This window comes from Barbus barbus (assembly GCF_936440315.1).
Source record: "Barbus barbus genome assembly, chromosome: 9".
Classification (NCBI taxonomy): Eukaryota; Metazoa; Chordata; class Actinopteri; order Cypriniformes; family Cyprinidae; genus Barbus; species Barbus barbus.
Window position 1 is genome coordinate 1,464,910 of NC_136737.1, and position 25,091 is coordinate 1,490,000.

At 39.4% G+C, this 25,091-nt stretch overlaps 3 protein-coding genes across 7 annotated transcripts in view; 1 reads left to right on the forward strand and 2 right to left on the reverse strand.

The window, feature by feature from the left end:
* Nucleotides 1-3,871: 3,871 nt before the first annotated feature.
* LOC306874501 (protein BTG1-like) lies at nucleotides 3,872-6,752 on the reverse strand. The gene is made up of 2 exons (XM_079424611.1): nucleotides 6,482-6,752; nucleotides 3,872-5,593 (listed from the first exon to the last, which is right to left on the reverse strand). Exons 1-2 carry the CDS (start codon nucleotides 6,609-6,611, stop codon nucleotides 5,238-5,240), a joined length of 486 nt encoding a protein of 161 aa, XP_079280737.1. The 5' UTR covers nucleotides 6,612-6,752; the 3' UTR covers nucleotides 3,872-5,237.
* A 3,774-nt stretch (nucleotides 6,753-10,526) lies between these two features.
* LOC306874500 (uncharacterized protein) lies at nucleotides 10,527-17,347 on the forward strand. The gene is made up of 4 exons (XM_079424610.1): nucleotides 10,527-10,954; nucleotides 11,667-11,875; nucleotides 15,261-15,372; nucleotides 16,878-17,347. Exons 1-4 carry the CDS (start codon nucleotides 10,910-10,912, stop codon nucleotides 17,004-17,006), a joined length of 495 nt encoding a protein of 164 aa, XP_079280736.1. The 5' UTR covers nucleotides 10,527-10,909; the 3' UTR covers nucleotides 17,007-17,347.
* Nucleotides 17,348-23,099: 5,752 nt separating this feature from the next.
* The window catches only part of rbbp5 (retinoblastoma binding protein 5), a 19,456-nt gene continuing 17,464 nt past the window's right edge, over nucleotides 23,100-25,091 (reverse strand). For 4 of the 5 annotated variants that reach the window (XM_079424579.1, XM_079424583.1, XM_079424581.1 and 1 more), the window contains 2 exons: nucleotides 24,696-24,842; nucleotides 23,100-23,463 (listed from right to left, as the gene is read on the reverse strand). In XM_079424579.1, the coding sequence (XP_079280705.1) occupies nucleotides 23,411-23,463; nucleotides 24,696-24,842 (200 nt within the window). In that variant the 3' untranslated portion in view covers nucleotides 23,100-23,410. The remainder of the gene's footprint in view (nucleotides 23,464-24,695; nucleotides 24,843-25,091) is intronic. The other variant, XM_079424580.1, reaches the window with a different exon arrangement.

The window sequence follows — 25,091 nt, forward strand, 5'->3', positions numbered from 1 at the left end:
AACATTTTTGTGGAAACTGTGATGCATTTTATTTCTCAGGATTCACAGATGAATAGAAAGTTCAAAAGAACAGCATTTATTTGAAACAGAAATCTTTTGGAACATTATTTAATGTGTTCTTACTGAATTAAATTATTAATTTCTTTCAAACCTCTGAATATATATTGAAAGATATATAGAAATAGCCAAATTGCACCAGTGTCTGAGAATGACCCTTCAAGGGCCATTGTGATTTTACAACAGACCAAATCATGTCCATATCACCTGCTGTGTCCATAAAATAACATGCAAAGTTCATTTGTGTGTGTGTGTGTTTAATGCAGACTAACGCCTGATCAGATTAACAATCAGCTTTATAAGCACTAGCAAAATAATCAGAAAACAGCTCACTGTGTGCGTGTTTTCTATGTCTCGTGTCTGCAAAAGAGGGTCACAGTGTTTCAGGGATTAACCAACTAGCCAAACGGCCCTAAAACCCCCCGCTTCACATCAGCTGCCACCCTACCATGTGATTATGAGATATATCATCAGATTTCATCAGAAACAGTGTGTAAAAACAAGAACTTACCTCAGATCTGCCAAGATACGACCGTTGGCCAATCACATGGCAAGAAAACCACGCAGCTAAAGGGTCAGAGGTCATGCAGGAAGCTCAACAAGTTTGACCCCCCATCATGACATCATACTCCACCTATACAGAACAAATGACAACAGCTGAAGCAAATGAGACTCCTAAATGTCATTGAACATATCATGAAATATCAAATCAAATGAATGTTTTTATTTAAGATTAAAAAACATTATGGTCACATAGTGATTAAAATTGTGTCTTAGGTTAGGGCTCATAAACAAAAAAACTATAAAAATCTAAAACAAATTAATAAATAAAAGTAAAAATAGACAAATAAAAGAACTAAAATCAGAAAAAACTTAGACACTTAGTACTAAACTTAGATCAAACTTAGAAACTTAACTTAGATCAAACTTAGAAACCTAGTACTAAACTTAGATAAAACTTAGAAACCTAGTACTAAACTTAGATAAAACTTAGAAACCTAGTAATAAACTTAGATCAAACAAACTTAGATAAAACTTAGAAACCTAGTAATAAACTTAGATCAAACAAACTTAGATAAAACTTAGAAACCTAGTAATAAACTTAGATCAAACAAACTTAGATAAAACTTAGAAACCTAGTACTAAATTCCGAGTATGGGTCACCATACTTGGCAGTATGTCACTTCACTTCACTAAACTTCATTGTGTATCACATTGTCTAAGATTAGGGCTCACAAACCACTTCAAAACAGCCATGAAATTGACACAGTACTAAATAGTACTAAAAATGTAACGAAACTACAGTATATATGTAACTAAAAATTAAACTAAAACTAAAGAAATTAGTACTAAAACACGTACTGGTGAGACCACCAGTTTAAAATTAATATTTAACTAGGAATAAAAGATGCACACACACACACACACACACACACAAAACACAGTTTAAACTCATTAGCAGATGTTAGATGAGCCTATAATCTCAGATACACGCATCTCCTCTTGAGTTTCTCTCATTAATGTCTCAAACTGTGCTCAGATTTGTCTGCCATCAAAAGCCAGAGATTTTAATATGAGTTCAAGCATTTACTGCTTTGTTTAAAAGGGATACTGCACCAGGGATAAAAGACAAACACACACACAAATACAATTAAAACAACGGCAAGAAACCCCTGCAGCTGAAGGGTCAGAGGTCATGCAGGAAGCTCAACAGGTTTGACCCATGAAATCAGACTCCACCTGAACAGAACGAGTGACAGCTCACTTGAAACGCCTGCATGTCTTTGAACATAAAACCTCAAATCATTTCTTTGTAAAGAATATCCCTCTCTCTTTGTGTGTCCATCTCTGTTCCATTGAGCTGACGGTGTGTGTGTGTGTGTGTGTGTGCGTGTGTTCAAGCGTCAGCAGCGTCTCTGAACAATAGTGTGCGTCTCCATATGTGGGCAGTCTCATGCTCAACAGGCCATCTGCCCGTGTGTTTGTCTGACTCGCACACACACACACACACACACACACAAACAAAGCAGCCTCAATTAAAGCAGCGATTGTGCTTTTATGACGTCAGGACAGAAACCCTCCTAAATCCTCTGCTGACCGTAATCGCTCACAAACAGAACAAAACAATCCGAGGGACACAATAGTGCAGCCTATACTGCCTAAATAGACAGCTACCCTTCCAGATATCTAGTGCACTAACCCAAACAACACCTCATGAGGGAATGATGTGAAACACTTAACTCAGGCAGCGATTTTAATACTGATATGTCTGATGCACAATAAAATAGACCATTTACAGTAAAGTTTGTTGTTAGCATGTGTTAGCATGTGTCACATGCAGTGTTGGGAAGGCTACTTTGGAAATGTTCTAGGTTACAGATTACAAGTTACCTTGTTTAAAATGTAGTAATTTGGTTACTTTCTGATTACTTTTCTAAATTTCTAACGAATGCTTTCAACTGTTAATGATTTTGAAACATTTAAAGCAGGTAGGGTTAACCTTACTGATCAACACTGACTACTGCCAGACTTTCACAATCCCTCTTCACTTGAATTACGATTATAATATCTTAAGCCACCACAAAATCAGACTTTAGCAGCTCTTTTTACTTTGAGATCTTTCTGATTCTGGTAAAATTCTGATAATACAGAGTTAAAATCATAAGAAATGGTTTAATAGCTAGTTTTTGAAATCAAAGCTTTGCATAGTTATGACGGGAAACACTGGCATCTAACAATGCCTTGAAAAAAAGCCAATCTTAAAAAATAAAGCATATACATAAACCCAAACAGGAAATAAAACAGTTATGGAATAAGCATGTGTCCTAAACTCCTGAAATATTGCCGTCTCATATTTTAGACCAATCAATGCAATTTATGAAAGAAATCAATCAAATCTGTGTGTGTGTGCCTGAGAAAATTAAAATGCAACCCCCTTTGTAATGGATAACATTTTCACAAGTAACTGTAATTTAATTACATGCGTTTTCTCAGCAACTGTAATTCAATCCAATAATTTGACAATAACTTGTTGCTCGTAATTGATTTCAAAAGAGTTTGACGTTAGCATGTTGCTGAATGTCACTCACATCTAATGATTTAATATTAATTTAGCTACAAGAAAGATTTCATTCATTCCAATAATTTGACACTAGCATTTCTGATAAGCAAACAATTTGACTTAAAATCTATTTTAGTGATCTATCCTTTTTTAAAAGCACAATTTAATCTCTTTGTTGTCATACAAGCACAGCAAAACTATTTTTAGTCTTTAAATGGTTGTTGCATTATTTAGAAAAACTCATTTAAATAGAAGTAAAAATGAGAATGAAATCTGCGTACATACAGTATAAAGTATATGAAAAGAAAAAAGTATATAAGGCCTAAAATTAAAAGTGTAATAAGTATACAAATGTAATAAGAAGATAAATGATATATGTAATTCAAAATATGACACAATATTGCATGTAGTGCATTCTGGGATTGCATACAGGTGCTTAAAACAATTCACGTAATGCTGCCAATAGACAAATTGTCAGTTTGTTTTTTTTATAAGGCAGCATGATTTTAACTTTCATGTCAGTTGCACCGATGATGCCTTATAGTGTGGTCTAGTTAGGCAGCTCATGGTAAATCTGCTGCTGATAAGTGTGTCTGAAGTCTGTCAGTGTGTGTAGGAGAAAAACAAGCCCAGACACATCCAGAAAACTCCAGCATGCCCACCGAACGCCAACCAGACGCCGCTCGTGGGAGTTTTCAAGAACAGATCAGAGATATGAAACTCCATCACAACACATCACACCAGAGAGGAGCGTTTCATTCATAAAAGGTTTATTGTAATAAAAATCGACTGTACAGCTCTATCTGCACAAATGCATTTTTAACAAAATGTACATTAAAAGCAACTCTGCTCTGAAATAGCTTACAAACTACATTTAAAACAGTAAACAAGCTGCTCAGCAGCCCGCGAGATGCTACAGACGAGAGTCTCTGCTGGCGCTCCGGCCCCAAACCAACTAACACATGCAAAGCATCCTGGGAAATCACAATCACTTCCCCAGAGATGCCAGCGGTGGAGCCTCCAGTCCGCACGACTCGGTTCATGACATCACCAGAGGAGGTTCAAGAGCGTATTGCCTGAATATTGCACAGTAAGACTTAAAGAACCAGGCAGTGACGTTTATTAAGGGAGCGGTGGCGCTGTGCTTAAGGCAAGAGGGGATTATGGGAGTTTGTTCATTATATCAAAGTATAAAATGTGACTCTGGAGCACAAAACCAGTCATAAGGGTCAATTTTGTGAAATTGAGATTTATACGTTATCTAAAAGTTGAATAAATGTGCTTTCCATTGATGTATGGTTTGTTAGGAGAGGACAATATTTGTCTGAGATACAACTATTTGAAAATCTGGAATCTGAGGGAGCAAAAAAATCTAAATATTGAGAAAATCTCCTTTAAAGTTGTTCAAATGAAGTTCTTAGCAATGCATATTACTAATCAAATGAAGTTGATATATTTACGGTAGGAAATGTACTAAATATCTTCATGGAACATGATCTTAATATCCTAATGATTTTTGTCATAAAAGAGAAATGTATAATTTTGATCCATACAATGTATTGTTGGCTATTGCTACAGATATACCTGTGCTACTGATGACTGCTTTTGTGCTCCAGGGTCACATATTTGAGATATACATCTCTCGTTAGCAGCTCCTGCAGAATTTATAGAGCACCACCACTGTTTTAGGCCTGAAACGTACTGAATGCAAATTCATTGCATTCTCGAAGTCACCACAGGTGGCGCTATAAAGCGCAAACTAGTTTTATTATTATCATCATCATGGCTGACTTTCAAGAGAACCTTTGTAAGCTTATAAAAATGTTTGCGCAAAGTACATTTCAGGCCCTTAATTGCTTTACATTCTCGTAAGAGTCGTGAGGTATCGTAATTGCACTGAAACAGTGCGCGAGCACCAGTGGAAACACCCAAAACCTGTTTTGGGATCGTAAAAATAAACAAGAGTCACAGTGCCAAAATATTTCTAGAGTCAGTCGTGAAGTTGCGTAACAACCAGTGCTTTAAAGTTAATCTTAAATAAAGGATTAGGATCAGGCCTTAAACGTGAAGTCGTGGGAACGGTAAGCTCTCGGCGGTTGGTCGGACACCGGTCGCGCGTTCAGCTGGACACCATCATCAGGTAGTTTTTCGGCGGACTTGTTCGGCCGCCCATCATGAAGCGGTTTTTGCAGCTCGCCGTCTGGTCGTAGGCCGAGGGGGCGGGGCTTGAGACGGGCGGCTCGGCCTCGTAGAGAACGCAGATGGAGCCGTCCTCGCCGATGCGGTAGGAGACTTCGTACGGGTCGACCCAGAGCGTCAGCTCGCGCGGCAGGAGCGAGAAAAGCTGCCCGCTGGTCAGTCCGATACGGCCAGCTGCTCGGCCAATCAGAGGGTCCATTTCATGATTGATCCGTATGCAGCGGTAACCGGATCCCTTCTGCGGCCGGTCGGGGAACCAGTGGTGCTGGTAGTGTTCTAGAGGAAAAAAAAAACAATTTTGTTCAAATCCAGCATTAGATGTACTATGATCACTGAATCAATATAAAAGTGCATTGATATAACGGTAATACTTTTATATGAGACCCTGGAGCACAAAAGCAGTCATGAGTAGCACAGGTATATCTGTAGCAATAGACAACACCATTCCTGGCTGGAGGAATAATCTTCCCTCCCCTATCAGGAATACTGGATCCCTGGCAATCGTCAACCAACAACTGAAAGCTCATCTCTTTCGGCACTACTTGACTTCACCCTAAACTCAAAAAAAAAAAAAAAAAAATTAATCTTTCCCTCTATCTTTGTCTCCCTCCCTTACTAGCTTGCACTTATTTGAACAATGACTGAGACTTGGTGTTTCGAGCACTTCCTCTGTCTGATTGCCTCGTCAAGATGAATCACTTCTTGTATTTCCCAATTATAAGTTGGTTTGGATAAAAGTGTCTGCCAAATGACTAAATGTAAAATGTAAACTATACATAGCATGGATCAAAACTATATATATTTTTTTAATTCAAAATCATTAGGATATTAAGTAAAGATCATGTTCCATGAAGACACTTTGTAAATTTCCTACCATAAATACTTAATTTTTGATTAGTAATATGCATTGCTAAGAACTTCATTTGAACAACTTTAAAGGAGATTTTCTCAATATTTAGATTTTTTTGCTCCCTCAGATTCCAGATTTTCTAATAGTTGTATCTCAGACAAATATTGTCCGATCATAACAAACCATACATCAATGGAAAGATTATTTATTCAGCTTCAGATGATGTATAAATCTCGTGACTGGTTTTGTGATCCAGGGTCACACATGCAATAGTTTACTGTGTATCTGAAGCATAAAAGCATGTATTGGAGTACCTGATAGCGCCTGCGCGAGACCGTCTCTAAAGACGTGGAGCTGCGCGTCACTCAAGCGTCCGCGGCCGCGCAACAGTCTGCAAACGAAGCTCGCGGCGGCAGAAACCTCCGCTCCGGTGCCCAGCGTCATTGTATTCCGTTCAGTAGAGCTTAAGATGAAAGTTAAGAGCTGCTGGTGAATTAGTGCAGGAGGTTTGATGAGGATGAAATAATGAACATTCCCCGAGAGAGAGGTCCGATATAATCGGTGTCCGCGTCTCCGCGCGCTGATCTGGGCAGAAGAAGAGCGAATCCGCGCATATATATGCACACAGCCGGTGACGTCAGTGAGCGACCCGCCCGGCGTCCAACGAAACAGAGGGGCGGGGCTTCCTCGCTCTACCGATTGGTTGTCAGGATGGAAAACACTGCGTGTTGTTAGTGACGCTCGCTTTCCGTCCGCGTCCAAATATGGAGATTGACGTCGAACGCAGCTCAGGTATGCGTGACGTCAGTCGGGGGAAAAACAAAGACGGCGTGAACGCGCGCGCTTACCGTAAACTTTCGGCGTTTAATTATAGAAGCGCGCGGCGCTCGGAGCTGGTTTTCCACTCTTTTATCATCTCTGTCAACCTACACACGACCTAAAATAAATCAAACTAAACGACCCCCGATCCAGCAAAACACAACCGAGAACAAGCTTCAAAGCGCTGTTCAGTTCCTAGAGATATCAGAATCCGCTTTATTCGCCTATAGACACTCTAGGGATTTGTTCTGGGGGTTTAAGGTGCTCTTAATGCATACATAACAGACAAACATTTATATTCTAATTCTATTCTTAGAAAATAAATAATAATAATAACTTGCCCCTTTTAGACTTGCACTCTATTCATTTACTAACTGCTTGTTTTCTTTAAATAATAATAATAATAATACTAGCTTCTCTATTCTGTTTCTATTCCATCTGTTTTGTTTTTATTTATTATATAGTTTAAGAATAACCTTGCTCCGTGTAACTGAGGCTTGTTATAGCACCTGTATATCATTGCTCTTTTGTTGGTTTTGATTGCTTCTGTTCTCATTTGTAAGATAAAAGCGTCTGCTAAATGACTAAATGTAAATGTCAAATATACAGTAAAGAGATATGCATATGTATTTACATAATACTTGAGAAAGAGGCAATAATTAGAGACGGAGAATGAATTACAGAACACAATTCCTGTGTTAGCTGTTTAAACTGGAGATGGCATGGGGAAAAAATGATGTTTTCCGTCTGTGTATGCATATATGAAGAGTTCAGATGCAAACGCCTCTAAGTGCCTACTATATATATATATATATATTGTAGTCAACATTTGAAGTGGATCAAAATAGTGCTGCAGCGACACCTGGTGGCCAAGCGTGTTACGGCAAACAGATGTTAAACGCACGCTAATTATTCAAGGGTAAATATTAATGAGTTTTTTATTTCCACATACACAGAGGGAATCTTTAAGTCCGTAAATGTCTGGGTCTGACTCGCAGAGCATCTCTCTGTCACTGTGCCATCCCTGTATCTGTTACCATGGCGACCGCTCACATCCTTCGCCTCTTCCAGCAGCTTTTATTTCTGATAGAATCAGTCACAATAATCCACTGCTGCACATTAATATTTCAGGATTTTATGTTATATTTTTGCTGTTAAATTGTATACTATACACACACACACAACTAAATATCTAAATGTACTATACATGGTGTGAGTTTGGTTGGTGTGTTCTGCTGTTGTGTGTGTGTTTGTCATGTGGACTGACAGCAGGTTTGTCTATATTTGGCTGTAGCGTGTGTGTGTGTGTGTGTGTGTGTGTTACAGAAGTTGATGTGGTTCATGTGAAGGGCTCTCACCATGGCAACACATGTGTCTTCCTGAGTGCCGGCTGAGACACGATTCATTGTTTATATGAATGTGTAACCAAACACACACCTAACACTCGTGTCTCTGGTTTAGGGCCGGGTGACCCGTCGGACCTCCATGTGCCGTCAGGAGTGAGACGTCGCCATCTGGAGGTGAGCTGGGGCATTATGGGTAATCCCACAGGAGGTGTGTGTCCTCCTACAAACACACACACACACCGCCTGCAGTGCAACTGCTGTCTCCTCTGATCTGAGCTGACACGTCCCTCCAGCAGTGTGTGTGTGTCTCAACGCTAACTACCGGTTTGATCCACAGCGTCTTGCAGCACCTTCCTGAAGCTCTTTAAACACAATCTACACTCCGATAAGCACAATATCTCAGCTGTTTCTCTTAGATAAGACTGCTGCTGCTTCTCAGAGGTTTCTCCTGAGAAAAAGACCCTGTTAATCTCATGTGCACCTCCAGGATTTCAGAGAGGATTTTTATGTCTCGAACTGTGCTCAGATTCTGAGGTCTCCTGAGATATGAAGAGTTAATTTGCAATCATGTGCATTCCAGTTAATGCAGTTGGGTTATTTTGATTAAGTAACAATAACTAAAAAATGACAGCTAACTAACACAATAAAAGATAATAAAAAACAACAACAAAGATGATCAGATTTGCAGAGATATCAAATTCTGTGCTCAAAATGTCAGTATGAGCTCAAATATTTCTCATTAAATGATCTGAGCTGCTCTCCACATTCATTAGTGACCCTGCAGCACAAAAGCAGTCATGAGTAGCACAGGTATATCTGTAGCAATAGCCAACAATACATTGTATGGATCAAAATTATACATTTCTCTTTTATGACAAAAATCATTAGGATCATGTTCCATGAAGATATTTAGTACATTTCCAACCATAAATATATCAAAACTTCATTTTTGATTAGTAATATGCATTGCTATGACTGGTTTTGTGCTCCAGGGTCACATTTTAAAGCTTTATACTCTTACTGGATGACTTGTATGGTTTGAGGAATTTTAGAAGAAACCTCTGAAAATCAAGTCTCCTGAGCTATAAATGAGCAGTAACATGTCCCTGTGTGTTTGCAATGCTGGAATGCTTTATTTGCGTGAGTGTTTGTGCTCTGATTCTGTCACGTCCTTTTGTCAGCGAACGTCTCCGTCTCTCCGAGCCGAACCCCTGACTTTAAGGACACGGAGTTTATTTATTCATGCCTCTCTTCTGGTTTACTGGAACTTCTGATGGCTTGACACAGATTTGCACTTTCCTCTGGCGTGCGTTCTCCTCGCTGCATGTGCTCTGGCCGCAGGAGAAACGCGCGCATGTTACACTGCTGTAGTGTGTTTCCCTGACGGCTGTCAGCTCCGCTCACGTCCCCCACCAGTGAGTTTAGCAGGGCAACTCCATCCCAGAGCCCTTAAAAACCCAACCAAAACACGCCGGCACAGGCAGAGATCTCAGAGAGATTCCTCCTGAGGTGTCCTGCTTCTCTCCTGTAATCTCCTCTGGAGTTATAGAAGAGATCTCAATAATGGCATTTTGGCAAATCTGAGCACAATTTGAGGAAGTCTGAGATCTCAATATGAACTTCAAGAAAAAACAGTCTAAGCTGCTATTTACATTTTTATTTCTCTCGAGGTATAAACATCTGAGATTTGGTTGATATACCTAAATGAAACCAAAGTGAGATCTCCATTAAGTCTCCTGAGTTATAAAAGAGCCAGAATTACACCAGAATAGGTCATTTGTGTCTTTAAACTCAAGATGTTTGTTCTTGTTTTGGTGCTCTTTCATATCTCAGGAGGCTTCATGACGGTCTCAGTTATGTCTCATTTTTAAGTATCAATTCTCCTTAAAATCCTTTGAAAAAATCAAGAATCCAAACTAGTGGATGCCAGGGCATTGCTATATCGTTGATACAGTGTTGTGGATGGATGCTATGCAGTTTCTATGCATTTTTTTATGGTTTGTTAGTGTCTGTGGTTTCTTTGTTTTTTAGCAGGTGAAATTGGTGCACCTGCTCGATTAATAAAGCACCAGCACAGCTCATGATTTAGGGACGACGCACACACACTCAACTTTAATACTTTAATACTAGGACTAGTGATGAGTGCGTTAATTAATTCCCCTCATTAATTAAATGCATATTTATGTCTTCAGAGCTCTGATTGAATGCCGGAGACCCAGTGCACGAGCGTCTGACGAGGGCTGAACCCCGCCGGCCAATCAGCTCTGGCTTTCTGCTGACAGATGCAGGTGCCTGGCCAATCTCAGCAGAGAAGTGTCAGAGGTGGGCGGGGCCTGAGCGCTGGAGTGTCTGTGTTCTGGAGCAAACGCTCAGAGAGAGAGAGAGAGAGAGGAGACAGCGCTCCGTCCGTCCGTCTGATTCTGCTGTGTGTCTCTCTCACTGCAGCTCTCTCTCTGTGTGTGTGTGTGTGTGTGTTCATGTATGCCGGCAGCGGCTGCGTTGCTCCTTCATCATCTTCATCTGCATCTGTGAATTCACAGCATCGGTGCACGATCCTGCTCATCTGTTGCCGTGGTGATGGGCTGTCGACTGTCAGGGCCGTGGATGGGCGACGGGATGGGGGTGAGTCTGGTGTGTGTGTGTGTGTAAATGCTCACGAGTGTGTGTGCTGATGGTGATCAGGAGTGACATTGATGCTGATACACCACGTCTTGTTTCACACACGCACACACACACACACACACACATACACACGTGCGCCGTCTCTCTCTCTCTCGTAACTCATGCAGTGATGTGTGTTGGTATGAAGATGCAGCATTATTTTCATCATGAGAATAACGTGTGTGTGTGTGTGTGTGTGTGTGTGTACAGGTTTATACATCCTGGTGGGGACTTAAACCTGAATACACACAGACTCATGGGGACTCGTGTCACGGTGGGGACCTAAAGTGAGGTCCCCATGGGTACAGAAGCTTATAAATCACACAGAATGAGTTTTTTGAGAAAGTAAAAATGCAGAAAGTTTCCTGTAAGGGGTAGGTTTAGGTGTAGGGTTGGTGTAGGGTGATAGAAAATACAATTTGTACAGTATAAAAACCATTACGCCTATGGAGAGTCCCTACAAGGATAGCTGTGTGTGTGTGTATGTGAGCCTGAGGTCTGCTAGGGGGGGGGGGTATGTTTACACAGCTGTGCTTCACTATAATAGTGTGTGCGTGAGATAAAGCGAATCAGGTGAAATAGAGCAAATGGCTGTACGCACGAGATCCGCGCTTAAATGAGGGCTCAAATTAATCTCGATCTTTCCGGTCACCGCATTTGTCTTGTCGTTCAGGCTCACGGTCGGGATCTGACTCACCTGCAGAAGCGAGAGGCCTTCCGTATCCTGGCCAGCTACGAGCAGCCAATCACGCTTCAGATTGAGGGCCGGGGGCGGAGCCTGAAGTACAACAGAACGACGGACTGCAGCACGCAAACGGAGCGACCGTGGGACCCTCTCCGACCGCACTCATGCACACTGCCGCGACTGCCTCCCTCGGACAGGTGCGACACACCTGCAGCTCACCGCTGCCACCTGCAGGACAAACACAGACGTGCACTTCAGAGGCCGTTCACACGCGACAGTCTTTTAATAGTTACTAAACAGACCCAGATTTACTAAACAGAGCAAATTAACATTAAAACCCAATTCAATAAGAGCACCGATGGGAGGGGAAAGTTCTGCGTGGGATTTATTGACAATGCACACATTAAAGGGATCACCTAAAAATGAAAATTCTATCATTAATTTCTCTCCCTCATGTCGTTCCAAACCTGTAAGACCTTCATCTTCGGAACACAAATTAAGATATTTCATCAGGGTTTGGAACGACATGAGGGTGAGTAATTAATTATATAATTTTAATTTTTGGGTGAACCATCCCTTTAAAGAACACAGACGCAGCCAGATCATTTCCATAAAGACCAGCGCAATCTACCAAGAGCAGCGCAAAGTAGCAACGGCTTTAAGATATGCTTTTTTTTGCAAATACCAGTAATTTGATGACAGCAAAGGTTAGTAAATCGCATTGCGTGATTCATTTTAACACTCTCCTCCCATAAATTTTCCGTCTGAAAGGGAAACTCCTACAAATGCATATTCAATCAGATCAGGCGCAAAAAAAACTGTGTCCACGTCTTTTCAGCGCTAATTCGTCACTGCGTGTCTTTAGTAAATCCTGACAGTACTATTTTAACACCAAAAGATGGTTTGCGTTGGTTAATAAATCTGGCCCTAAAAATGCTATTCGTCTATTCATTTTATTAGCATTGCGTTTTTGAGATTCTATTAAGTAAAAATGAGTAACTTATTGCATTCGTTTCAATTCTGTTGCTAATGAAGAGTGTGTCCTGTGTGAATGACTTTTTAGAGTGCTTGCGTAATTATTTTTAACGCGAGAGCAAACAGGCATTTTTCACTTGAATGTGTAAGGTTTCTGGCATTCATTCCAAGAACGATAACTATAAATATAACTAAAACAATAACTATATTACTGTCCACACCAGCGCACGATAACGTTCTCTTTATTATAAGCATGCTGCAGTTTTGTCGCCAGCAGCTTTAAATGCTTGAGCTTGTTAAAGCTGGATGGATTCTGATTGGCTGTCAGCTGTTTTACGATTCATCAGCTGGAAAAAACATGATTCCAATGACATTGTTCCTCTGTGTTATTGTTATAGTTGTGGTGTGGACTTCCCTGTTCTCACTGAATTTGAACGATTATTAAAACATAGTTATCATTATAGTTATCGTCCTTGGTACAAACTGGCTTTTATTCTATTATAGTTATTTTTCCTGAACAAAAACAGTCAATTATGCTGCTTCAACTAGTACTTGTTATCATATTATTTTCATTTACTATCATAATCATAATCAAACTCATATGTAACACAAATAGTTTTACCACTTATTGCATGTTTTGTTATTCTTCTAGTTATTTGCCTAATGAATCTGAACTCCATAAACGATTCGCTGAGTAAGTGTGATTCGAAACAAGCTTGAGGTGGTTTCATTCATCTTTTTGGCTGACTCATTCAAACGAACTGATTCTCAAAAGCCAAAAACACAAGGGTTTTTGAAAGTAACACTTTCCAAAATTTGACCAGTGAGAATGTCCGAGGGGCGGGTCCAGTTATGCCATCCCACTGGATTTCAAACTTGAAAACACATCTGATGTGTTCCCATCCGTCAAGAGCCGTCTCTAGCATATGAGCAGCCTTAAGGCACAGTCACGCTAGGTTTTGCATTCATGCGCATGTGAATGTGCATGCAAGCATATTATAATGTTCACTGCATTTTACTGCTTCACATGTGATCAACACTCACCACAGAACTCATATACCAAAGACGTTTGGACTATTGAGATCTAGAAGAATATGTCAAGGATGCAGTGGCTCCAGATTAAAAACATGATTAGGGAGCAATTAGCTCCTAAATTTGAATCATTTAGTTGCCAAATTACCTTTTTGCTGCCAAATTAAATAACTGAGAAATAGTTTTGAGTGCAGAGAGTCTTAGCTTAAGTCAATATTGTGATTGTGATGTCCCATTTTAGACTAATAAGCGTTGTTTGTTCCAATTTGATACTTTCAGTGACTGTATTTGTGTCGTATAAATACATATTTGTAAGAACATTTGTGATCGTTTAAAAGAGGTAAATGTGTTGATTACCTGTTGACCTTACATTTGGACCTGGCTATATGCTAAACTATATTTACATTTAGTCATTTAGCAGACGCTTTTATCCAAATGAGGACAATGGAATCATTATAATAATAATCATGTAAAAAACAGTTAAAATGCTAAGAATATGTATCTTTAATTACAAGTTATGTCATATAAACAAACATTTAGTAAAATGATTAATAATAAGACTCACTAACCTGCAGTTAATCGCAGTAACGGTCGCCGTTTATTTTCAAATCTGGAAAATGGCGCGCTTTTCAGTGACGGAGTCGGTTGGGAAGTCAGTAACGGCTCTGAACGATTCGCTGCTTGAGTTATTCTGATTCAAAACAGTTGCTAGTTTGTTTCATGAATCTTCTTCACGGACTCACTCAAAAGAACTGGTTCACAAGAGTCATTTGCACGCGAATCGGACATCACCTCTCTCGCTGTGAGGAAACAGTGGCGCGCGCGCGCGTGCTAATCAGGTCACGTGACGTGCGCGAAGTTTACTCGATTGTAAAATGATTGTTGTAAATATTTATTATTAAAATCTGTATATATTAAATGAAGATAGACCATGTAGGGAATACTCTCATTGCCGATTTGTGTAAGTACAAAGTTCAGTTTATTTCCTTGCTGTGCAAACACACTTAATTGACAATAAAAGCTCTTCTGATTCTGATTTATCAGAAAAGATGCACCGTTTGCAACAGTATATGTCATATTTAGTGGTGTTTGTTAAAGATCTCTTGATATGGAAAGCATCTGCTGTCTATAAACGTCTGGCAGACGTCTTATGTCAGTTTTACATGCATTCTAAATCATAAACATCTTAAAGACATCTAATAGACGTCTATTTGACATATAAAAGGAAACGTCATATAGACGTATTGCAGATGAGCAAACACCCTAAATAATACGTCTTGCAGATGTAAATGCAGACGTCAAATAGACGTCTCGGAGATGTACGTGTGCTATCAGTATACCAATTATGTTAATAATTCTGTTGCATGTGAAGTGTAATGTTCATATTTCATATAGTCACACAATGCAGCTGTTGGTCTTTCTATCAGAATGAGGTCAGCTGCTCACAGAAGCTGCTTACAAACATTCAATAACAGCGTCTTAGAGGAAGGGGCGGAGCCAGAGATGTGTTTTCAGCATATCATATTCCTACAGATATTTATGAGTGTAATATATGAGTGTTTGTTGTGTTCTCAGGACGTGCTACAATCACATGACCCTGCCCGGGACCCGTAGAGAAGGAAGCAGGTACGAGTATCTACCAAACACACCCAGAGACCTGGAGCACCGAGAACGACTGGCCTACAACGTAAGATACTAACATAATCAGATTAGGATATTAATATTCATGATCAGATGCATGTAGTTATTGATTTGCCCTTTATGCGAAGAAAATGTCAAAATACCATTTTTATTAAAAAAACTACATCCATAATTAAATCAAATTTTAATATATTATACTTTTATGAAATATGTATTTTTTTATGAAAATGATTTAATTTATAATCATATCATTATTAAATTGATGTATCATTATAAATTTGCATAAATACAAATATGTCAGTATAATGAGAAATGACTGGCATTTCTACATAATCAGATTAGTTTTAGCTACATAATTAATAATATAATAATTATTAATAATATCAATACATTTAAGTCATTTTTGTCCTAATTAATGTATAATATTAATGTATATTAAAATAAACTAGTAAAAAAATATATAATAATAAAAAATAATACAATAATAAATAGAAATGACTGGCATTTCTTTTTATTACTATATTTTATTTATGGAAATATATTAAAATGTCTTTGTAATTTTTAATGTTAATTATTAGATAATTAGTTTTATGCATGCAGATAATTTCAGGAATTTGATCTCTTTAAACCAGTCTGATATGTGCCACATTTAAAATGATGTAAATGTAAATAAAAAAAGGACAAAGGATAATTGCTGTCAGACTCTTTGGTTTATGGTGTGATTGTAGACTTTGACATGAATATCAAAAATGTCTTTCCAAACCCTGATCGCTCTGCAATGCCAAGCTTAAATGAGTGTTTAAAGCAGTTGTTTCATCCTTTGAACTGTGTGTGTGTGTGTGTGTGTGTGTGTGTGTCTCCGTGTGTGTGTGTGTGTGTGTGTGTGTGTGTGTGTGATCGAGTGTGTGTGTGTGTGTGTGTGATTGAGTGTGTGTGTGTGATTGTGTGTGTGATTGAGTGCGTGTGTGTGTGTGTGATTGAGTGTGTGTGTGTGTGTGTGTGTGTGTGTGATTGAGTGTGTGTGTGTGTGTGATTGAGTGTGTGTGTGTGTGTGCGTGTGTGTGTGTGTGTGTGTGTGATTGAGTGTGTGTGTGATTGAGTGTGTGTGTGTGTGTGTGATTGAGTGTGTGTGTGTGTGTGCGTGTGTGTGTGTGTGTGTGTGTGTGTGTGTGTGTGTGAGCTGTTCTCCAAACAAACGCGTTTTTCAAAATGGAGCTGCTCTCTTATGCTCTGGAATTATTCATGCATTTAGCTACGCTTGGGAATGCACACACACACACATTTCAGGAGGAAGGAGCCTTTAATAAAGCGACTGAAGGAGAGACAGACAGGAAACAGAGAGACAGACGTTTACTGTTCAGTCATTTAAAATAATCACTCTTCCACATCACAGCCTCATTATGCTAATAATTCAGCGGAAATGCTCGCATGTTCTTCTCACAAGAGCAGAAAGGGTTTGATGATGCTCTTCTTGATGTAATAATTCTAAATGTACTTGGTTCTGGCGTGTCCGGTTCTCCGTTATAACGGAGTGTGTCGTGCTCGTTTCAGGACCCGGAGTTCTCCAGCGGCGTGTCTCAGGGACAGAACTGTCTGATCAGATGCTGCAACTCCAACCTGGAGGAACCCAGAAGTTTCCAGAGTCAGGTGAGAGTCACAAAATACAGCGTGAATATATGACCAGGACTTAAGGAATAACTGACGAAGAGCCGCTCAATTATTGAACATTCAGTGTGCACACGGGGAACTGTACGAAGTGTATGTTCAAGGCAAGACATCACAGGGTGTAAAAACTGACTAATAAACATCAACACACTTGACCAGTTGATTGAATACATTAAGAATTGTCAACTATTTCTGTATTTACAAGTTGTCTGAAATGTTATGTTTAAATATGCATAGTCAAATTAAATATGCACTCATTTGAATAATAATAATCTGAACTCATTTGATTTTGTTGACATATGTGTCCCTGAAGCACTAAACCAGTCTTAAGTCTCTGGGGGATATTTGTGGCAATATTGAGAAAATGCCCTTTAAAGATATGTTTAAATTAGATGCAACTCTGTAAAGTGCAAATATAAAACCAGTCAAATCACATGAACAAACCCTTCAGTAGAAATATAGATCTGAATGAAACTGTAAAACCTGGAGAAACTCATTTTGAGAAAACAGCCTTTAAAGATATGTACTGTAATTGAAATATACTGATGCAAATACATAAAGTGCAAAAAACAAAACAAAACCAAAAATCCAGGCCAATGAAATCCTTCTGAATAAACTGCTGAAGTGGAGAAACAAACTCATTTTGGGAAGATATTGAAATCTACTGACACAAACAGATAAAAGTGCAGTAAAATTGTTTGACAAACACTGAATTATTTTGGATGTCTTGTTTCCACTGAAGCAACGTTTTGAAAAGCCAGAAAGCTCAAAATCTCAAAATGAACCAGTGCATGATAAAATATTGCTGAAAGTTTTTGCCTGTCGTGTCTTGCCTTAAAAACTGTGGTGTAGTGAAACACATCTGTAATATAGTTCAAATGCAACAGCAGCTAATGAATGCATCAGCGGCGCGAGTTCAGATCTGAGGGACTGTTGTTGTTCTGCTTCTCGTGTGATTCTCTTCATCCGTCACAGACCGAGAGGCGAGGAGTCACATATTATGTAAGTTATGTGTTACCAGGCAACTAGTGATCATAAATACGGCTGAAGACTGTGACCACCAGAGTGACCGTTCAATCAATAAAATCCATTCAAATTCAAATGTAAAGTACCTTTTCCTACGTTTTTCTTTATTACTTGAGATGCTTTCACACTGACAGTGATTTAATCTGCATTGTGGCGTAATTGTCAGCGACTGCAGTATCTAATGTATGCAATGCTATTGGCTGCCGCTGCTCATTTGCATATATAGTTAAGCTCTGTGTAATGTTGTTGCTCGTCAACGGACGCCCATGTCACCTTAAATTAACTCAACTATCATTGAAAATAAATGTTTTTGTTATTTAAAGGTACATAATATCTTTTAAAAATAACAAGTCTCAGTTAGCGTAACACAGCACATGTAGCAAGGTTTTTTTGTTTAAATGATATAAAAAAAGAAAACAGATAGAATAGAAAAGAATAGAGCAAGCTAGTGTTAGAGGCCTCTTGTTTTGCTTTTTGTTAATTGTATGAGTAATGAAAGTGATGTTGTGCCTCTTTGGGATGACCAATAAAGCGCCGTTCACTTGCAGTACTCCAGGAACATCCCAGTAATTGCATAGCAATGCATTTGAAATCACTGAGAACATAATAGCATTCTGGAACCTAGTTTGACGAAGCTAGCACTACTCTCAATTTTTTTTTTTTATGAATTTATTTAAATTTTTTACTTATTTTTTAAATCATATAATTTTTTATTATTAATAATTAATTGTCGATCATTTGAGTCTTCATCATGCTGCTGCTCTTTTGTAAAACATTGCAGTAAATTCTTCACCATTAGAGGGTGCTTTTAGATACAACATAAAAACACAGTCTTTTTAAACAGGTAAAATCACTGTAACTCATTACTTTTAATGGATTATTGCTCAAAAATTAATCAATTAAAAAAAAAATTATAGTTTTTTCTAGTAAAGATCATGTTCCATGAAGATATTTAGTAAATTTCCTACTGTAAATATATCAAAACTTCATTTTTGATTAGTAATATGCATTGCTAAGAACTTCATTTGAACAACTTTAAAGGAGATTTTCTCAATATTTAGATTTTTTTGCTCCCTCAGATTCCAGATTTTCAAATAGTTGTATCTCAGACAAATATTGACCTATCATAACAAACCATACATCAATGGAAAGATTATTTATTCAGATGATGTATAAATCCCAATTTTAAAAAAACTGACTGTTATGACTGGTTTTGTGGTCACCTATGTGTTGTGTTTTTGACAGACTGATGACGATGACTACATGATGGAGAAACCCCTGGGTTACCTGCCTCTTCATCATGAGCTGGACAGCGGGCTCGGCTGGACGGATGGTAGCTTCCACCAGGGGGAGCTGTCGGGCGTAGAGACAGAGGAGGGGCTTGAGGAGCGCCACGGCAGGTCGCCGTCGTCAGAGTCCTTCATCTCGTCGGAATTAAGCGACTCTGGGTTTTACAGCGTCAGCACCGGCGAGTTCCTCCGCTTCCAGCGTCTGCTCGAGAAACGCATGCGCCATTACAATGCACGCATGCTCCACCAGGGGGAGCCATGCTCCCGCGAGCGGCGCGACAGCCAGATAAAACACCCCCTAGAGGCCATCCCTGAAACGCTGACGGTGCAGCCTCAAAACATCTGCATGCCCATTCCGGGATCGCGCGGTTTGTCGCGTGTTTCGTCCGTGCAATACCGCAAGGCAGAGCGTCCGTGTTTAAACAGGCACAGCTCCAGCAGCGGCTCGCTGTTCAATCCCGCTCCTCATCCAAGTTCTGCGGGAATGCTGAGAAGAAGCAGGACGCTGCATCACCGCCCGGCGCCAATGGAGTACCACAGACGAGCAAGTCACCCGGCCTCACCCAACTATTGCAGCGCCACGCTGCATCCCTGCGTCCACAGAGTTGACCTGCCCATGAATCTCCCTGAGGAGCCGGACTTGGCCCTTATGCACGCCGTTGCACACCCTGTTGTACACCCCACTGCACTCCCTACACAAACTCTACATGCAATGAGTCAACCGTCCCTGATCTCTCCAGTTGATGAACACTGCTGCATGCCTCCAAATCTTCACGCCAACGGCAGGATCCGAGCATCCACCGAACCGCAACTCCAGATGAGCTTCGTGACCCAACAGACGCCCAACAACAGGTTCCACACTCTAAGTCACACGCCCAGTCAGGACGCCAACGAAACCTGGCCGAAACCCGCCAACCGCGCGGGATCCGGTGGCGGAGGCAGACTCTACAGCACCTTGGAGGGCCACACGCCCGCTAGGAAACCACCCGGCGGGAATCTGCGTGCTTTGCGAAACCAGATGCTGCGGGATCGAGCGTCCCGATTGGCGGATGAGCGTAGCGGCATGAGCACGGACGAAGAGAGTCACAGCGAGGTCCGCATGGGTCGCTACTGGAGCCGCACCGAGCGCCGCGAACACATGCTGCAGAAACAACGACAGACCAGAAACAGCAGCGGCATAGCTGCATCAGGATTGGTGCATAGCGGCGGGTTTGTGGGAGGAGCTAATAGAGACAGTTGTAATGCCGTTCTCGAGCTGAGCCAGAGGAAACTAAGTCGCATGAGGAACCGGAAGCTGCTGGACGACTGGACCACGGTAGAGGAACTCCTGACGCATGGAACGCGCCTGGGCACTAGGGAAGACGCCTTGCAACTCCCTACATCGTTGCTCACCGTCACAACTGTATAGCGACAGCCACCTAGTGCGTGTTCAGATTGACTTGTGTGTGTGTGTGTGTGTGTGAGTGTGTGTGTGTGTGTGTGTGTGTGTTTGTGTGTGTGTGTGTGTGTGTGTTGGACCGGCCGCACTACACAAAGCTACCTCCTAAAATTGAGGTTTACTGTAGATACAGATGTTTCCGAACACCGTAGTACATTGATTTTTAAATGTTATATTTGCAGTATCTTGTTTTGCATTGTGTTGTGAAGAGATGTTTTATTAGGGAGCGAATTCACTGCAGTTTGATTCGACCGCATGAAGCAATACAACAGATACTGACGCCAGACAAAACGAATTTTATTTGGTGCCAAGAAAAGTTTACGTTACGGATCATTTTAAGGTGGTGCTAACCGTGAGATTTCATTTCTTCGACATGATTTGCAACTAGGCTATAAACGACATCCGAATTACGTCACTTTTGCACAAAATTTAAAGAATTCCCTTTCCGACTGTCTTCCTCTAGCTAATTTGTGGCGTTAGCACAGCCCCTCCTCCTTTCAGTCATCAATCTGATTCTCTGGGAATAATATCGGATAATCTAACGACGGATCGGGAGTCAGATACGTATGGGATTGGGTGTGCAGGGTTATGCTGGAGATCGGGCAGCGGAAACGTGAGCGTGTGTTGTGCAACGTGCGGGTTCTTGCACTATAACTGTAGTTCAGTATTTTTAAAGCTATTTTTCTTGTGCTCTTCACAATTGATGTCACGAAAAGAAACTTTTATAAAGACTCAATTATAAGTGGTGTTAACAGAAGTACAACAATTTGGAGAGAAAGACGATCGACGCACTGAACTGCGTTTTGTTATAACGTGCAAATTTATCAGATATTTTCAGCGCACCTTTCCGCAAACAACAAGGTTTCAACTTTACAACAGATTAACAGAAAAACTCTGCCTCTCTCATTGGATTTTGCTCGTTTCCACTTTTAGAAATCATTTTCTTGGGATATGATGTACATGTGGTTGTAATAAAGACGAGATTTTAATTAGCTACTTAAAGAGTGTTGAGTTGTACGTTACTGAAGTGGGCGTTGCTAAGTGAAGTCAACAAACCAAAGTCCCGCGCTTAGTTTTCCCTCCGTTTTACCAACAGCTTTCCTACCGTTCATGAATATTACATCATTTTATAGAGATATAGCATGAAATTGACTACCAAGATTTTAAATTCCTTGATATCAGATGTAGTTTACCTCAAGATTTGACAAATAACGCTGTTTATCCAAATTTCATGAATGATTTCTGTCACGTAAGAGAAATAAAATAATTGTATGACAAGTCATGACTTTAGTAATTCTAATGATCGAAATTGAGATGTAGTCGAAATTGACAATCTTAATCATGACAGTCGAAATTTTAACACAAAGCCATTCATTTAAATGTTGAAATTGACATACTAAATCGAAATTACTTTAAATTACGGAAATACTCATAATCATGAGGTAAACAGTCGAAATTATGGCTTCAAATGTCTGCATTATTAAATACTAAATTATAACCCTGCTGAAAAAACAACAGACACCATGACAAAATTAGTAATGGTTTTACTGGCTATAATGAGACTTAATGGAAACCGTATTGGACCCTGTGGGCTTCTTCTGGTAATTGGTCATCTATTGGTGGCTTGTTAAAACCAATAAATCCTAATGGAATATGTCCCAAAACACACTGCAAAAAAACATATTAATGGTTTTAATGGTTAAAAGTTGATGGTTTGTAATGGTATTTGTAGTGGACACCATTATAATTTTTTTGTGATGGTTCTGTTTTTTTTTTTCAGAAACATTTGAAATCGTGACATGAAAAGTTTAAAATTATGTAAAGTTTCTACATTTATCAAAAAAATAAAAAAAAGAGGCAAACTTGCCTGACTTCTTAAAATATCCTAATTATGACTTACTAAAGCACTATTTTCATTCTTTCAAACTATTTTGAGACGATAAGAAATAGCATGCGAGTAACAGCTGATGTTTTGAGCCTCAAACCAGAGAGAATCTGAACAGAAGCGGACTTGACTCAGAAAGTTGAGTGTTTCTCAGATGTTCCCTTACTTTGGTCTGATTTTCACTCTTCAGATGTTTGTGAATAAAACACAGAAACACAAGATGGAATCCAACAGTAGAAAAGCTCAAAATGGAACCGAATAAGAGAAAAATGTCTTTCTCTGTCTCTCTTTCATTCATGCTCCGCTGGCGCCTCATGCTGGACGGAAACTGTGAGTGCAGGAAACAAAATGGAGGCTGTTTGAGCCGCGTCTGTAGACAGAAAAACAGCCTGACTGGGTTGATTTAGTCCACAGATGTTCTTCATAACTCTGAAAACATTCTACCAAAACATTTTACACATAGAAGCCACTCTCAAAAAACAAACTGGTTTAATATGTATAAAAAAAACACAACCGGTCTCAGAAAAAAAGAAAGAAATGCTAAACAAATAAAAGACAACTAGTGCTTATACACAGAGACAGATCCATCTACTCTAAATAAAAAAATACATGATTCCCTCTTCCTATCACTCTCTCTATGCGAGGAAACTGATCAGACGGCCTTCAAACTGGCTGTAATGTCCTTCTGTAATGATACAACACAAATACAGTCCATAGAGTCCATAAAACAAGAGCGCCGTCATTCATCCACACAGACAGGGGGCGCCGGTGGCCTTCAGCTTCAGTCCAGACCCTGAACCTCGTGCTGCTTGTACGCCGCCGAGACCAGATTTCCTGAAAGAACAGCATTCGTACGGTTAAATTAAACAAACTAACATGTAAAATTAATATTGTCATGAATAAAAATCGTTAAATCCTTCAGGTCAACGTAAAGGCCCAAAGAGCGAAGCGACAGCAATGCAAATCTGCACCAAAGCTCATTTCAATCCAATTAATAACATAAATCGTCACAGATAATCGCAAGCGAATCGTTATTCGCATCTTCAAAGCAACCCCAGCTGGTAGTTGTACGACTAAGCTAAAATCATTTACTAATAAACAATTTTCACTAATTAAAATAAAGCTAAAGTACCATTAATTTATTACATGAAAAACTTAAATTAAAAATGAAGTGAAATAAACTAAGTTTCTATTTTAGAAAAAAAATAAAAATAGTACAATTATTAAAACTAAAAGCTAAATAGGAAAAATAAAGAAAATATAAGTATAGAACCCCCCCCCCCTGAAATTATTTAAATACAATATAATTTAAATGAAAACATAATATAAAATGCATAAACATTTATATATTAAACAAAATGTAAAAAATAAAAAAATTAATAAATACTACGAAAGTATATAAATAATACTTAAAATTTCAAAAATGAAAAAAAAAAAAAAAAAAAAAGAATGTTAAACCATAAACAAATTTAATTTATATTATAAAAAGGTATATATATATATATATATATAAAACAAAAAATTACATTAATGTAACAAGTTGAATTTTTTTATTTTAAATAAAACTATTAAACTATAAAAAAATATAAATACGTCATAACAAATACTAAAATAACACTGCTGCACAATCGAATTCACAAACAAATAACTCTTTTGAACTGATTCTTTAAATGACTCATGAATCAAGCTGCTTTTAAATCATGTTTATACGATTCGCTCATCGTGATTCATATTTGAATCTGAATCTTTTAAAGATTTGCATTCAAAGCTAATTTTAGCAGTAATGAAAGCATCGTTAAAACTGAAACGTCACCAGTAACAGTCTTTGTTTTTGTTTAGTATCTTGACTGGATTATTAGGCCGGTTTTAGTATGCGAGTTTTGCTGCAGGGCATCATGGGAATGATCGGAGAGGGGGGGGGGGGGGCAGCAGACCTGAAGCATTCGCTCGCACATCGAGTAGGTCAGAGCAGGAAGGACAGGAAGGCAAGCAGGAAGCAGCCAATCACAGCTGAGCTGAAGCCGCACCGGACCCAGGCGGGACCCAGGGGTCAAAGGTCATCTTACCTGGCGTCCCCAGCCCCTCTGCTCTGTCCCGGCAGACTTTGGGTCTGAACGGAGAGTCTTTGTCTTTACCTTTCGTTCCCTTGGGCCGCCCCGCCGCCTTCTTCTTGGACTTACTGTCGCCCTTCACACCCAGCAGCGGATGGACCTCTGCGGGACACAAACACAGGCGTCAGAGGAAGTGACATCATGAGAAAAATGTATTTAAATAGAATCATTTATTAGCATTAAACTACAAAAAATACTAAAAAAAGTATATAAACAATACTAAAACAACACTGCTGCACAGTCCAATTCACAAGCAAATGACTCTTTTGAACTGATTCTTTTAAAAGACTCACGAATCATCCCGTTTTTAAATCATGATTATATATAAACGTTGAAGTTTTTCAACATGCT